The sequence below is a fragment of the Oncorhynchus masou genome, chromosome 23 (assembly GCF_036934945.1).
Source record: "Oncorhynchus masou masou isolate Uvic2021 chromosome 23, UVic_Omas_1.1, whole genome shotgun sequence".
Classification (NCBI taxonomy): Eukaryota; Metazoa; Chordata; class Actinopteri; order Salmoniformes; family Salmonidae; genus Oncorhynchus; species Oncorhynchus masou.
Genome location: NC_088234.1, coordinates 16,715,985 through 16,733,741, shown reverse-complemented (window position 1 = coordinate 16,733,741; position 17,757 = coordinate 16,715,985). Strand labels below are relative to the sequence as shown.

The following is a 17,757-nucleotide window of genomic DNA, read 5'->3' as shown; positions in this document are numbered from 1 at the left end:
CAACATGTAACAGCATATAAACAACATATACATACATATAAACAACATGTAACAACACATAAACAACATGTAACAACACATAAACATGTAACAACATATAAACAACATGTAACAACATATAAACAACATATTCATACATATAAACAACATGTAACAACATATAAACAACATATACATACATATAAACAACATGTAACAACATATAAACAACATATACGTACATATAAACAACATGTAACAACATTTAAACAACATATATGTACATATAAACAACATGTAACAACACATAAACAACATATACATACATGTAAACAACATGTAACAACACATAAACAACATATACATACATATAAACAACATATACATACACATAAACAACATATACATACATATAAACAAGATGTAACAACATATAAACAACATATACAAACATATAAACAACATGTAACAACACATAAACAACATGTAACAACACATAAAAACATGTAACAACATATAAACAACATGTAACAACACATAAACAACATATTCATACATATAAACAACATGTAACAACATATAAACAACATATACAGACATATAAACAACATGTAACAACATATAAACAACATATACGTACACATAAACAACATGTAACAACATATAAACAACATATACGTACATATAAACAACATGTAACAACACATAAACAACATATACATACATATAAACAACATATACATACATATAAACAACATGTAACAACACATAAACAACATATACATACATATAAACAACATATACATACATATAAACAACATGTAACAACACATAAACAACATGTAACAACACAAAAACAACATGTAACAACATATAAACAACATGTAACAACACATACACAACTTATTCATACATATAAACAACATGTAACAACATATAAACAACATATACATACATATAAACAACATGTAACAACATATAAACAACATATATGTACACATAAACAACATGTAACAACATATAAACAACATATACGTACATATAAACAACATATACATATATATAAACAACATGTAACAACATATAAACAACATATACATACATATAAACAACATGTAACAACACATAAACAACATGTAACAACACATAAACAACATGTAACAATATATAAACAACATGTAACAACACACAAACAACATATTCATACATATAAACAACATGTAACAACATATAAACAACATATACATACATATAAACAACGTGTAACAACACATAAACAACATATACATACATATAAACAACATATACATACATATAAACAACATGTAACAACACATAAACAACATATACATACATATAAACAACATGTAACAACACATAAACAACATGTAACAACACAAAAACAACATGTAACAACATATAAACAACATGTAACAACACATACACAACATATTCATACATATAAACAACATGTAACAACATATAAACAACATATACATACATATAAACAACATGTAACAACATATAAACAACATATACGTACACATAAACAACATGTAACAACATATAAACAACATATACGTACATATAAACAACATATACATACATATAAACAACATGTAACAACATATAAACAACATATACATACATATAAACAACATGTAACAACACATAAACAACATGTAACAACACATAAACAACATGTAACAATATATAAACAACATGTAACAACACACAAACAACATATTCATACATATAAACAAAATGTAACAACATATAAACAACATATACATACATATAAACAACATGTAACAACATATAAACAACATATACGTACATATAAACAACATGTAACAACACATAAACAACATATACATACATACAAACAACATATACATACATATAAACAACATGTAACAACATATAAACAACATATACATACATATAAACTACATGAAACAACATATAAACAACATATGCATACATATAAACCACATGTAACAACATATAAACAACATATACATACATATAAACAACATATACATACATATAAACAACATGTAACAACATATAAACAACATGTAACAACAACATATAAACAACATGTAACAACATATAAACAACATATACATACATATAAACAACATGTAAAACATATAAACAACATATACATACATATAAACAACAAGTAACAACATATAAACAACATATACATACATATAAACAACATATACATACATATAAACAACATGTAACAACACATAAACAACATGTAACAACACATAAACAACATGTAACAACATATAAACAACATGTAACAACATATAAACAACATATACATATAAACAACATGTAACAACATATAAACAACATGTAACAACATATAAACAACATATACATACATATAAACAACATGTAACAACATATAAACAACATATATATACATATAAACAACATATACATACATATAAACAACATGTAACAACATATAAACAACATATACATACATATAAAAAACATATACATACATATAAACAACATGTAACAACACATAAACAACATGTAACAACACATAAACAACATGTAACAACATATAAACAACATGTAACAACACATAAACAACATATACATACATATAAAAAACATGTAACAACATATAAACAACATGTAACAACATATAAACAACATATACATACATATAAACAACATGTAACAACATATAAACAACATGTAACAACACATAAACAACATATCCATACATATAAAAAACATGTAACAACATATAAACAACATATACATACATATAAACAACATGTAACAACATATAAACAACATATACATACATATAAACAACATGTAACAACACATAAACAACATGTAACAACACATACGCAGCATGTAACAACATATAAGCAACATGTAACAACACATAAACAACATGTAACAACACATAAACAACATGTAAAAGCATATAAACTACATGTAACAGCATATAAACAACATGTAACAACATATAAACAACATATACATACATATAAACAACATGTAACAACATATAAACAACATGTAACAACATATAAACAACATGTAACAACACATAAACAACATGTACATACATATAAACAACATCTACATACATATAAACAACATGTAACAACATATAAACAACATATACATACATATAAAAAACATGAAACAACATATAAACAACATATACATACATATAAAAAACATGAAACAACATATAAACAACATATACATACATATAAACAACATGTAACAACATATAAACAACATATACATACATATAAACAACATGTAACAACACATAAACAACATGTAACAACACATAAACATGTAACAACATATAAACAACATGTAACAACATATAAACAACATATTCATACATATAAACAACATGTAACAACATATAAACAACATATACATACATATAAAAAACATGAAACAACATATAAACAACATATACATACATATAAAAAACATGAAACAACATATAAACAACATATACATACATATAAACAACATGTAACAACATATAAACAACATATACATACATATAAACAACATGTAACAACATATAAACAACATATACATACATATAAACAACATGTAACAACACATAAACAACATGTAACAACACATAAACATGTAACAACATATAAACAACATGTAACAACATATAAACAACATATTCATACATATAAACAACATGTAACAACATATAAACAACATATACATACATATAAACAACATGTAACAACATATAAACAACATATACGTACATATAAACAACATGTAACAACATTTAAACAACATATATGTACATATAAACAACATGTAACAACACATAAACAACATATACATACATGTAAACAACATGTAACAACACATAAACAACATATACATACATATAAACAACATATACATACACATAAACAACATATACATACATATAAACAAGATGTAACAACATATAAACAACATATACAAACATATAAACAACATGTAACAACACATAAACAACATGTAACAACACATAAAAACATGTAACAACATATAAACAACATGTAACAACACATAAACAACATATTCATACATATAAACAACATGTAACAACATATAAACAACATATACATACATATAAACAACATGTAACAACATATAAACAACATATACGTACACTTTCATTAAGAAAGAATGAAAGAAAACAGTTACAAGGAAGCAAACTTTAGTATGTAGGACATAACAGCAATTGTTCTGGTCCTGCAGTGTAATGTAAGAGTCATTTGGACACACTTTATTTGGATCGTCCCATATGCAGGGCATTCAGAAAAGTATTCAGACCACTTTACTTTTTCCACACTTGTTACGTTACAGTGTTATTCTAAAATGGATAAAAACATGTTTTCCCCCTCATCAAATCTACACAGTACAGTAACATAAACAGGTTTTTATAAATGTGTGCAAATGTATATATAAAACCCCACCTGAAATATCACATTTACATAAGTATTCAGATCCTTTACTCAGTACTTTGTTGAAGCACCTTTGGCAGCGATTACAGCCTCTATTCTTCTTGGTTTTGACTCTACAATCTTGGCACACCTGTACTTGTGGTTTCCTCCCAGTCTTCTCTGCAGATCCTCTCAAGCTCTGTCAGGTTGGATGGGGAGCGTCGCTGCACAGCTATTATCAGGTCTCTCCAGTGATGTTCAATCGGGTTGAAGTCCGGGCTCTGGCTGAGCTGCTCAAGGACATACAGAGACTTGTCCCAAAGCCACTCCTGCATTGTCTTGGCTGTATGCTTAGGGTCATTGTCCTGTTAGAAGGCGAACCTTCGCCCCAGTCTGAGGTCCTGAGTACTCTGGAGTAGGTTTTCATGAAGGATCTCTTTATACTTTGCTCTGTTCGTCTTTCCCTCGATCTTGACTAGCGTCCCAGTATTTGCCGCTGAAAAACATTCCCACAGCATGATGCTGCCACCACCATGCCTCACCAGGGATGGCGCCACGTTTCTTCCAAATGTGATGGTTGGCATTCATGCCAAAAATTTCAATCTTGATTTCATCAGAACAGAGAATATTGTTTCTCATGCTCTGAGAGTCCTTTAGGTGTTTTTTTGGCAAACTCCAAGAGGGCTGTCATGTGCCTTTTACTGGGGAGTGGCTTCTGTCTGGCCACTCTACCATAAAGGCCTAATTGGTGAGATGCTGCAAAGATGGGAGAAACTTCCAGAAGGACAACCATCTCCACAGAGGAACTCTGGAGCTCCGTCAGAATGACCATGTGGTTCTTTGTCACCTCCATGACCAAGGCCAGCTCTAGGAAGAGTTTTGGATGTTCCAATTTCCTCCATTTCAGAATGATTGAGGCCACTGTGTTCTTGGCGACCTTCAATGCTGCAGACTTTTGGTACCCTTCACCAGATCTGTGCCTCGACACAATCCTGTCTCGGAGCTCTACGGACAATTCCTTTGACCTCATGGTTTGGTTTTTGCTCTAACAACTGTGGGACCTTATGTAGACAGGTGTGTGCCTTTCCAAATTATGTCCAATCAATTTAATTTACCACAGGTGGACTATCAAGTTGTAAAAACATCTCAAGGATGATCAATGGAAACAGGATGCACCTGAGCTCAATTTCCAGTCTCATGGTAAATGGTCTGAATACTTAAGTAAGGAATCTGTTCCTTCACAATTGAATTTATTAAAAAAAATTTAAAACCCTGTTTTCACATTGTCATTATGAAGTATTGTGTGTAGATTGATGAGCATTTGTATTTATTTATTCAATTTTAGAACAAGGCTGTAACTTAAGAAAATGTGGAAAAGGGGAAGGAGTCTGAATACATTCTGAATGCACTGTAGATGATCTACAGATGGTCATACTATCAACAAACTATCAGTTGATAAGCATATGCTTGCTAAGGTTAGGTTTAAAATAATGTTTAGTGTAAAGGTTAAGGTTAGGTTTAAAATAATGTTTAGTGTAAAGGTTAAGGTTAGGATAAGGGTTAAAGTTAGTTAAAAGCAACAAGGAAGTTAACCGTTTAATCCTAACTTTATCATGCAAGCAAATGTTACTAATACAAAACATGAGAAACAGAAAGTAAAGATTCCATACAATACTAACCATAGTGAAGGATAGAGAGTAGGATAATTCCATGTTTGGAGAAGGAGGAGAGGGGACCACCAGACATCTCTGTGAGGAGTTGTATGTCTGTTTCCTCTGGCTGTACGTCCTACCTATCTCTAAGTGATTTACTGGTAGCTAGCTAGACCCACAAACACACACTGAGAAGAGTAGAGAAGAGAAAGAAGAGATTTCCTTTGAGATTTCCACTGCTGTTCTAGAATACTCCCGGTATGTTAGTTAAAAAGGAAGTCACACTCTATAGTCGTTCTCTGAAAATACCCCTTCACTCATCTTGATAGTTAGACCATCAGGAGTGGGTGTGTTTGGGGTCTGTTACTGTGCTAATCAGACTGATGGTATCAGAACAGTGTGTGTGTATTTTCATGTTGGTGTCGTATGCCTGCAGTTCTCCTGCATGCTCATTGTTCAGTGTGGCTGAGGTATTTATTTATTTATTTTTTATTTAACCAGGCAAGTCAGTTAAGAACAAATTCTTATTTTCAATGACGGCCTAGTGGGTTAACTGCCTGTTCAGGGGCAGAACGACAGAATTGTACCTTGTCGGCAAGTTTGAACTTGCAACCTTCCGGTTACTTGTCCAGCACTCTAACCACTAGGCTACCCTGCCGCCCCATGAAAAACCCGGCAACTTGTGTGTTTTTGGGAGGAAGTGGGTCCTTGCTTACTGACAAAGGTCCCCTTCTACGTTTCAGGTAACATCTTGTGTCACTTCCTGTTTGGTGGTCTCCGTGACACACACACACACAGACACACTGTAGAAAGTATTCAGACCCCTTGACCTTTTCCACATTTAGTTACATTACAGCCTTATTCAAAAATGAATTAAATACATTTTTAACATTTCTCTTCTAGTCTATCTATATTAGTATATAATATTATATTATGTTTTATTACCAGGGGTGTTCCAATGTAATGCCAGACATTCAATTATAGAGTTTTGCTGTCAGCAATGTGGATGAAACTGAAATGTTGCCACCCCAGCACTTTTCCTGGTTTGGTAAAGAGGAAGTGATACACAGTACCAGTACTGACCAGCTCATCAGAACTGCTGCAGAGAGGATATGACATTAGAAAACTGTCCTTTTCAGGCACACCCTTCCCTAATAGGTCATTATGAAAGTCTTCAACTGATAGGGTACAGCAGTTGAACTAAGCTCATGAGGTTAAGGTTAAGTTATATTCTTCAAGAGTCAATGGGTATATATTGTTAAAGAGATTCTCCAACACTTGTATACTTTTTTAGCAAGTAGTTGTGAAAGTATCGCTCATGAGCCAAAAGTAGTCCTTGAAATTGCGTATTATGTCACATATGTGCAGATTGCTCTCTCTCTCACTCTGCTGTGGGTGCATGATGTACCTCTTGATAGATGTCACTCATTGGGCAAGGGGCTGAAACTCATTGGTTGAACTCAAATTGCTAGGGGGCTGGCCCAGGTGGGGAAAATTAAGGGAAAATGGTGCAGCACAGCTTCCAGAAAACCCCCAGACTTCCTTACTAATTAGGGTAAGACAGTACTTCTGCTCATACTACAAAAATATGTGGACACCCCTTCAAATGAGTGGATTTGACTGTTTCAGCCACACCCATTGCTGACAGGTCTATAAAATCAAGTACACAGCCATGCAATCGCCATACCCAAACATTGGCAGTAGAATTGCCTTACTGAAGAGCTCAGTAACTTTCAATGTGGCACAATCATAGGATGCCACCTTTCCAACAAGTAATTTAGAAAGATTACTGCCCTGCTAAAACTGCCCCGGTCAACTGTAAGTGCTGTTATTGTGAAGTGGAAACGTCCAGGAGCAACAACGGTTCAGTCGTGAAGTGGTAGGCCACATAACCTCACAGAACGGGACCGCCGAGTGCTGAAGCACATAGCGCATGAAAATCGTGTGTCATCGGTTGCAACACTCACTACCGAGTTCCAAACTACCTCTGGAAGCAACATCAGCACAATAACTTTTAATCTGGAGCTTCATGAAATGGGTTGCCATGGCAGAGCATCCGCACACAAGCCTAAGATCCCCACGCGCATTGCCAAGCATTGTCTGGAATCGTGTAAAGCTTACTGCCATTGGATGCTGGATCAGTGGAAACACATTCTCTGGAGTGATGAATCAGTCTTCACCATCTGGCAGTCCGACGGACAAATCTGGGTTTGGCGGATGCAAGAAAAACGCTTCCTGCCCCAATGCATAGTGCCAACTGTAAAGTTGGGTAGAGGAGGAATAATGTTTGGGGCTGTTTTTCATGGTTCGGGCTAGGCCCTTCAGTTCCAGTGAAGGGAAATCTTAACGCTACAGCATACAATAACATTCTAGACAATTCTGTGCTTCCAACTTTGTGGCAACAGTTTGGGGAAGGCCCTCTCCTGTTTCAGCATGACAATGCCCCCGTGCACAAAGCGAGGTCCATACAGAAATGTTTTGTCAAGATCGGTGTGTAAGAACTTGACTGGCCTGCACAGAGCCCTGACCTCAACCCCATCAAACACCTTTGGGATGAATTAGAATGCAGACTGTGAGCCAGGCCTAATCGGCCAACATCAGTGCTCGACATCACTAATGCTCTTGTGGCTGAATGGAAACAAGTCCCAGCAGCAATGTTCCAACATCTAGTGGAAATCCTTCCCAGAAGAGTGGAGGAGCAAATGGGGGACCAAGTTCATATTAATGCCTATGATTATGGAATGAGATTTTCAACAATGTTCAGGTGTCCACATGCTTTTGGTCATGTAGTGTACTTTGTAGTCTCCAAATGTCCAGAGCATGTCTTTAATATAAAAGTCACAAAATGGATGTACCAATCACAGATTGACCCTTTCACACACACGTTGACGAGCCCAATAACTTGATTAGGCTGAAGGGAGGGCGGGACAAAGTAGGTAGTATGGAAGAGTTGACAACGATGACAACATCCACTCATTCTATCTTGTGGATGAAAAACTTAAGTTTATTAAAAAAGCGCAATGCAAAGATATTCAAAAAGTACAGTTGAATAGAAAAAAAACATGTATAATACTGAAAGTATTTTGTAAAAATCATAAAGAAATATGTTATTATATCATGTAATGACAGAAAAATGAATCAATGATAATACATTTCAGACATTGACAATAAATGTAAAAAAATAGCCATGATGGTGCTGCTATGGAAGCCATTGATGATCGTTCTCATAAATGTTTTGCACATTAAATCATATTCAGTGGTCTTTAAAGGTTCAATGCAGTCACTTTTATCTCAATCAAATCATTTCTGGGTAACAAGTAAGAATCTTACTGTGATTGTGGTAAAAAATAAACAAAAATAATTGCTAAGCAAAGAGCAATTTGTCAAACAAGAATGATGCTATGAATGCGTGGGAGTGGTCTGAGTGTGAAGGGGAAAACTGAATATTAGGCAGTAGTTCCTAATGTCTGGCATTTTTAAAAATTAATTTTACCTTTATTTAAAAAGGCAAGTCAGTTAAGAACACATTCTTATTTTCAATGACGGCCTGGGAACAGTGGGTTAACTGCCTGTTCAGGAGCAGAACGACAGATTTGTACCTTGTCAGCTTGGGGGTTTGAACTCGCAACCTTCCGGTTACTAGTCCAACGCTTTAACCACTAGGCTACCCTGCCACCCTGCTTCCCTGCCGCCCCTGTGTTGTGTATATACACAACACAGGAAATCACATTTTTTGACTGCACTGGGCCTTTAAGTTTATTTGTATGGCCATTTTTCTACCAGCTTTTTGATTGGTAATTTAGAATCCATAATTAATTGGTCATCAATAATGATTTTAAAGTTCGAATTTGCCAGTTTTGGCTCAATTGCTAACTAACAAGCTAGCTTGGAGACGGTTTGGCTGTGAATGGATTAGAATGCTGAAACACCGGTTTGGAGAGAAGCAGAAGGACTGAGAAGATTGTATGAGGAGAAGGCTGGGACTAGTGGATAAGCTACTCTGACTGCAAATGTAATTCTTCCAGCATCTTTGTGGCAGCATAATAGCATCACCCAAGTGGGAGTTACATAGAGTTAGTGGAGAAGAGTGGCTAGCCAGCTAAGCTAACTATCACCAGCATGGTGCGCTGCTGAGGCAACAGACCCAGACTGTCTTTCTACTCTGAGCTGCTCCCTCTGTTCATATGATCATCAGACCATCAATGCTTCCTCAGACCTCGGTGTCATCAGATCTGCTTCCCTGATCGTCCATCATCCCTTCCAGTTCCATTACTCTCACAATGTATAGTTCATTTTTTTATTTTATACAATTACTGTAGCTGCAGATAATATCCATAACACCATATCGATGTTTAAAAACCTGTTGCAGTTATACACAGTTGAACCAATATTAAATCAAATATATATGTTGTTATATATACATATAAATCCTTATGTGTATGTGTGAGGGCGCCTGCGTGGGGGCGCTTGCGTGGGGGTGCTTGTGTGTGTGTGTGTGTGTGTGTGTGTGTGTGTGTGTGTGTGTGTGTGTGTGTGTGTGTGTGTGTGTGTGTGTGCATAATCTATATTCCCAGGTTTATCCTGCTCCTCTAATTATGAAGTGTCCCTCCATCTCCCTCAAGGACCTGTAACATATCACCACACAAAGTTATTTATCCCTCCATCTCCCTCAAGGACCTGTAACATATCACCACACAAAGTTATTTATCCCTCCATCTCCCTCAAGGACCTGTAACATATCACCACACAAAGTTATTTATCCCTCCATCTCCCTCAACGACCTGTAACATATCACCACACAAAGTTATTTATCCCTCCATCTCCCTCAAGGACCTGTAACATATCACCACACAAAGTTATTTATCCCTCCATCTCCCTCAAGGACCTGTAACATATCACCACACAAAGTTATTTATCCCTCCATCTCCCTCAACGACCTGTAACATATCACCACACAAAGTTATTTATCCCTCCATCTCCCTCAAGGACCTGTAACATATCACCACACAAAGTTATTTATCCCTCCATCTCCCTCAAGGACTTGCATGAAGGAAAACAAACTCCTAATAAAACATAGAGACATACTTTTTAATAGATACATTAGAATATGATTTCAGAACATTGGTTCCAGATTTACATCATTTTAGTATTAATAGTATATGGCTATTATTCTTACCGGGGCATGAGCGTGGCTTCAATCGAGAATAGACTGAATCTGCCTCTGGTGGGTTTGCTCTTTCTATAGAGGACAGGGTTATATACAGAATAATATACACTTATACACAGAATAATAAACAGATATATACACAATAATATGCAGAATATTACAAAGATATATACAGAGTAATATATAGAAATATATACACTTATATACAGAATAATATGCAGAATAATATACAGAATAATATACAGAATAATATACAGAATAATATGCAGAATAATATGCAGAATAATATACAGAATAATATGCAGAATAATATGCAGAATAATATGCAGAATAATATGCAGAATAATATACAGAATAATATGCAGAATAATATACAGAATAATATACAGAATAATATGCAGAATAATATACAGAATAATATACAGAATAATATACAGAATAATATACAGAATAATATGCAGAATAATATGCAGAATAATATACAGAATAATATACAGAATAATATACAGAATAATATACAGAATAATATGCAGAATAATATGCAGAATAATATACAGAATAATATACAGAATAATATGCAGAATAATATACAGAATAATATACAGAATAATATACAGAATAATATACAGAATAATATACAGAATAATATGCAGAATAATATACAGAATAATATACAGAATAATATACAGAATAATATACAGAATAATATGCAGAATAATATACAGAATAATATACAGAATAATATGCAGAATATTACAATGATATATATGGAGTAATATATAGAAATATATACACTTATATGCAGAATAATATACAGAATAATATGCAGAATAATATACAGAATAATATGCAGAATATTACAATGATATATATGGAGTAATATATAGAAATATATACACTTATATACAGAATAATATGCAGAATAATATACAGAATAATATGCAGATATAATATGCAGAATAATATACAGAATAATATGCAGAATAATATGCAGAATAATATGCAGAATAATATGCAGAATAATATACAGAATAATATGCAGATATAATATGCAGAATAATATACAGATATATACAAAATAATATTCAGATATAATATGCAGAATAATATACAGAATAATATGCAGATATAATATGCAGAATAATATACAGAATAATATACAGAATAATATGCAGAATAATATACAGAATAATATACAGAATAATATGCAGATATAATATGCAGAATAATATACAGATATATACAAAATAATATGTAAAATAATATGCAGAATCATATAGCAGGTATGGACAAAATAATATACAGAATCATATATCAGTTATATACAGAATAGTGTACAGAATAATATAACAGTTACATACAGAATGCTGATTGGCTGACATCCGTGGTATATATCAGACCGTATACCACAAAACGTGTATCTTTACTGCTCAAACTACGTTGGTAAGCAGTTTATAATAGCAATAAGGCACCTCGGGGGTTTGTGGTATATGGCCAATATACAACGGCTAACGGCTGTATCGAGGCACTCCGCATTGCATTGTGCTTAAGAACAGCCCCATCCGGACTTATTGCTTACACATGTAGAACAATATAAGAATTATATACAGACTAATATAACAGTTAAATACAGAATAATATACAGAATAATATGCAGAATAATATGCAGAATAATATACAGAATAATATACAGAATAATATGCAGAATAATATACAGAATAATATACAGAATAATATACAGAATAATATACAGAATAATATACAGAATAATATGCAGAATAATATACAGAATAATATACAGAATAATATACAGAATAATATACAGAATAATATGCAGAATAATATACAGAATAATATACAGAATAATATGCAGAATATTACAATGATATATATGGAGTAATATATAGAAATATATACACTTATATGCAGAATAATATACAGAATAATATGCAGAATAATATACAGAATAATATGCAGAATATTACAATGATATATATGGAGTAATATATAGAAATATATACACTTATATACAGAATAATATGCAGAATAATATACAGAATAATATGCAGATATAATATGCAGAATAATATACAGAATAATATGCAGAATAATATGCAGAATAATATACAGAATAATATGCAGAATAATATACAGAATAATATGCAGATATAATATGCAGAATAATATACAGATATATACAAAATAATATTCAGATATAATATGCAGAATAATATACAGAATAATATGCAGATATAATATGCAGAATAATATACAGAATAATATGCAGATATAATATGCAGAATAATATACAGAATAATATACAGAATAATATGCAGATATAATATGCAGAATAATATACAGATATATACAAAATAATATGTGTAAAATAATATGCAGAATCATATAGCAGGTATGGACAAAATAATATACAGAATCATATATCAGTTATATACAGAATAGTGTACAGAATAATATAACAGTTACATACAGAATGCTGATTGGCTGACATCCGTGGTATATATCAGACCGTATACCACAAAACGTGTATCTTTACTGCTCAAACTACGTTGGTAAGCAGTTTATAATAGCAATAAGGCACCTCGGGGGTTTGTGGTATATGGCCAATATACAACGGCTAACGGCTGTATCGAGGCACTCCGCATTGCATTGTGCTTAAGAACAGCCCCATCCGGACTTATTGCTTACACATGTAGAACAATATAAGAATTATATACAGACTAATATAACAGTTAAATACAGAATAATATACAGAATAATATGCAGAATAATATGCAGAATAATATACAGAATAATATACAGAATAATATGCAGAATAATATACAGAATAATATACAGAATAATATACAGAATAATATACAGAATAATATACAGAATAATATGCAGAATAATATACAGAATAATATACAGAATAATATACAGAATAATATACAGAATAATATGCAGAATAATATACAGAATAATATACAGAATAATATGCAGAATATTACAATGATATATATGGAGTAATATATAGAAATATATACACTTATATGCAGAATAATATACAGAATAATATGCAGAATAATATACAGAATAATATGCAGAATATTACAATGATATATATGGAGTAATATATAGAAATATATACACTTATATACAGAATAATATGCAGAATAATATACAGAATAATATGCAGATATAATATGCAGAATAATATACAGAATAATATGCAGAATAATATGCAGAATAATATACAGAATAATATGCAGAATAATATACAGAATAATATGCAGATATAATATGCAGAATAATATACAGATATATACAAAATAATATTCAGATATAATATGCAGAATAATATACAGAATAATATGCAGATATAATATGCAGAATAATATACAGAATAATATGCAGATATAATATGCAGAATAATATACAGAATAATATACAGAATAATATGCAGATATAATATGCAGAATAATATACAGATATATACAAAATAATATGTAAAATAATATGCAGAATCATATAGCAGGTATGGACAAAATAATATACAGAATCATATATCAGTTATATACAGAATAGTGTACAGAATAATATAACAGTTACATACAGAATGCTGATTGGCTGACATCCGTGGTATATATCAGACCGTATACCACAAAACGTGTATCTTTACTGCTCAAACTACGTTGGTAAGCAGTTTATAATAGCAATAAGGCACCTCGGGGGTTTGTGGTATATGGCCAATATACAACGGCTAACGGCTGTATCGAGGCACTCCGCATTGCATTGTGCTTAAGAACAGCCCCATCCGGACTTATTGCTTACACATGTAGAACAATATAAGAATTATATACAGACTAATATAACAGTTATATACAGAATAATATAACCGTTAGATACATAATAATATACAGAATAATGTAACAGTTATATACAGAATAATATAACCGTTATATACATAATAATATACAGAATAATGTAACAGTTATAAACAGAATAATATACAGAATAATATCCAGCTTTTCAATATATGGGGTCAAAGAGATACGACGTTCTGATAGGGGGAATATGGAGGGAGGGATGTCCAGTCTTACCTCTCTTCTTCTTGGTTTTGACCTTCTTTTGGAGGTCAACCTCAGCATAGGTCACATCAACAGGTCCAGCTGCTGCTGACAATGGACATTTACAGTCAACAAATGGATGGAATTAGCTTAATGCATATTCGGCTTTCCAATTTGCCGGCCTGTATCTTCAGACAATTGAGTTGCAAAATAATATTTGCTTTGAGAGTGCAAATCCAAACGTATGTTAACATCAACACTAGAATCCATAGTTCATCACACTGATGATAAAAAGGTAACATGATCAGAAACATTTCTCACAAGTTTGTTAGGACATACTTACATATAGTTTCATACCCGTTTAATAGATTGTTGATTTAATCTTACCGGGGACTGTGTATGGCTTCACTAGAGAATAGACAGATTCTGGCTCAGTTGGGGTTGCTGTTTCTGTAGGGGTGAGGATAACACGTCTGAATAATATAACAGTTATATACAGAATAATATAAAGAATAGTGTATAGTTATTTACAGAATAATATAGTCATATACAGACTAATATACAGTTATATACATAATAATATACAGTTCTATTCAGTTATATATGGAATAATATACAGTTACATACAGAGTAATATAGTTATATATGGAATAATATACAGAGTAATATACAGTTCTATACAGTTATATATGGACTAACATACAGTTATATATGGAATAATATACAGTTACATACAGAGTAATATGAAGTTATATACAGATTAATATCTAGAATAATAAACTGAATAATATACAGTTATATACAGAATAATTTATACAATTATTCAATATGGGGTCAAAGAGGTGTGAGGTTCTGATGGGGGGAATATGGAGGGAGAGATGTTCAGTCTTACCTCTCTTCTTCTTGGTTTTGACCTTCTTTTGGAGGTCAACCTCAGCATAGGTCACATCAACAGGTCCAGCTGCTGCTGACGGTGGACATTTACAGTCAACAAATGAAGGACTTAGATTATTGCATATTCTGCCTCTTCGTCCCAAACTTAGAAATGATGAATTAAGGTTTTAATGACTGCCAACCTGTAGAATGGGTCTTACCTGTGGCTTTCCCTGTCTTCACTTCAGAGTAGACTGGATAGTCTTTAGGATCATTTCTCTTTTCTGAGGAGGAGGAAGAGCAGATAATTTGTAAATATATATTTATGTACACACATCTACATGAAATGTAGATTACAGTTTTGTAGTGAATTGCCATGAAAAATAAATACATGACAGAACAGTCTCAACAGCCAATTATTGCAGAATATACAAAGATTGGCAGCAACAACAACCATCAGTATTTCAGTTCTCAAATCACAGCGCCATTTTCTCACACAACTCTTTTCAGTACAATTACATTAGATTATTTTTCCCTCTGGGATACACTGCTACATTTGTCACAGTTGAGGGTCACCTTTCTTTTTTTTGTCCAACTTTTTCAGTTGAATCTGGGCGTAGGTCACATGACTTGGTCCAGCAGCAGAAGCACCAGCAGCATCTGAGACATAATACACAAACACCTCCACTTAGTCAAACTACATGTCATATTAAATGAAGAGCAGCAGACTACTACACATTCATACTGAAAACATTACATTACACTACCAGTATCATTGTTGTCTGAGGAATTGATCGTATCGTAGATGTTAGTGCCACCTGTTGGTCCGAGAAGAGAGATATTTCGTTTTGTTTTTTAGGTTGGTTATCCTAAGCTTGACTAGGGATAAATTGGGATCAATTCCATTTAAATTCCAGTCAATTCAGGAAGTATAATGAATTTGGTTAACTTTCTGAATTGACCGGAATTTAATTGATTTTGACCCCAAAGCTGGTTGTTATACAAAGTGGATGTTGATCAGTCAGTGTATGAGGTTACATAGAGAGGAGTGGTAGAGGTCTGGGCTGAGAGACTGACCATGCTGCTGATGTGTATACCCAGTATCAGGAGCCTGGCCCTGGGCAGATTCTTGTTCATGTTGGGGGTCCTGGTTGGTTCTCTGGGGCTGAGGGGGCCTACAGGGAGAGAGATACTCAGCGTAAGACGCACAGAGAAGATGATATACTGTATGTATCAATATAGAGACGGGTGTACTCACCAGAATATTCTGTTGAAACAGGAACCTGTAATGACAAACACATTGTGTTATGTACTGAACTTTCTTCACCTATTTCTATTTAGACATTTTTGTTCCAAACGTAATAATACATTTTCCATAAATGAGAAATGATAAAAGTCTCACCTTTGCTGTTTTGATATCTCACCAGCAGGACCAGGAGAATGACTAGTAGAACACCAGCAACAAGCAGACCCACAACCACTCCTACTAGGACTGATGTAGAGGATCCAGGAGCAACAACTGGAGAGAGAACAGTGCAACACCA

General features: G+C 32.9%; 1 protein-coding gene across 13 annotated transcripts in view; it reads right to left on the bottom strand.

Annotated features, from left to right (window-relative positions):
- LOC135510445 (basement membrane-specific heparan sulfate proteoglycan core protein-like) overlaps positions 1 to 17,757 on the bottom strand; it is a 93,419-nt gene that overhangs the window by 12,487 nt on the left and 63,175 nt on the right. For 7 of the 13 annotated variants that reach the window (XM_064931364.1, XM_064931368.1, XM_064931369.1 and 4 more), the window contains 10 exons: positions 17,616 to 17,732; positions 17,472 to 17,496; positions 17,291 to 17,388; positions 16,981 to 17,031; positions 16,790 to 16,873; positions 16,435 to 16,497; positions 16,233 to 16,307; positions 15,728 to 15,790; positions 15,374 to 15,448; positions 11,283 to 11,345 (listed from right to left, as the gene is read on the bottom strand). In XM_064931364.1, coding sequence (XP_064787436.1) covers positions 11,283 to 11,345; positions 15,374 to 15,448; positions 15,728 to 15,790; positions 16,233 to 16,307; positions 16,435 to 16,497; positions 16,790 to 16,873; positions 16,981 to 17,031; positions 17,291 to 17,388; positions 17,472 to 17,496; positions 17,616 to 17,732 — 714 coding nt within the window. Of the gene's footprint in view, positions 1 to 9,089; positions 10,732 to 11,073; positions 11,096 to 11,125; positions 11,148 to 11,282; positions 11,346 to 15,373; positions 15,449 to 15,727; positions 15,791 to 16,232; positions 16,308 to 16,434; positions 16,498 to 16,789; positions 16,874 to 16,980; positions 17,032 to 17,290; positions 17,389 to 17,471; positions 17,497 to 17,615; positions 17,733 to 17,757 lie in introns of those variants that run through there. The other 6 variants (XM_064931373.1, XM_064931375.1, XM_064931374.1 and 3 more) reach the window with 6 other exon arrangements.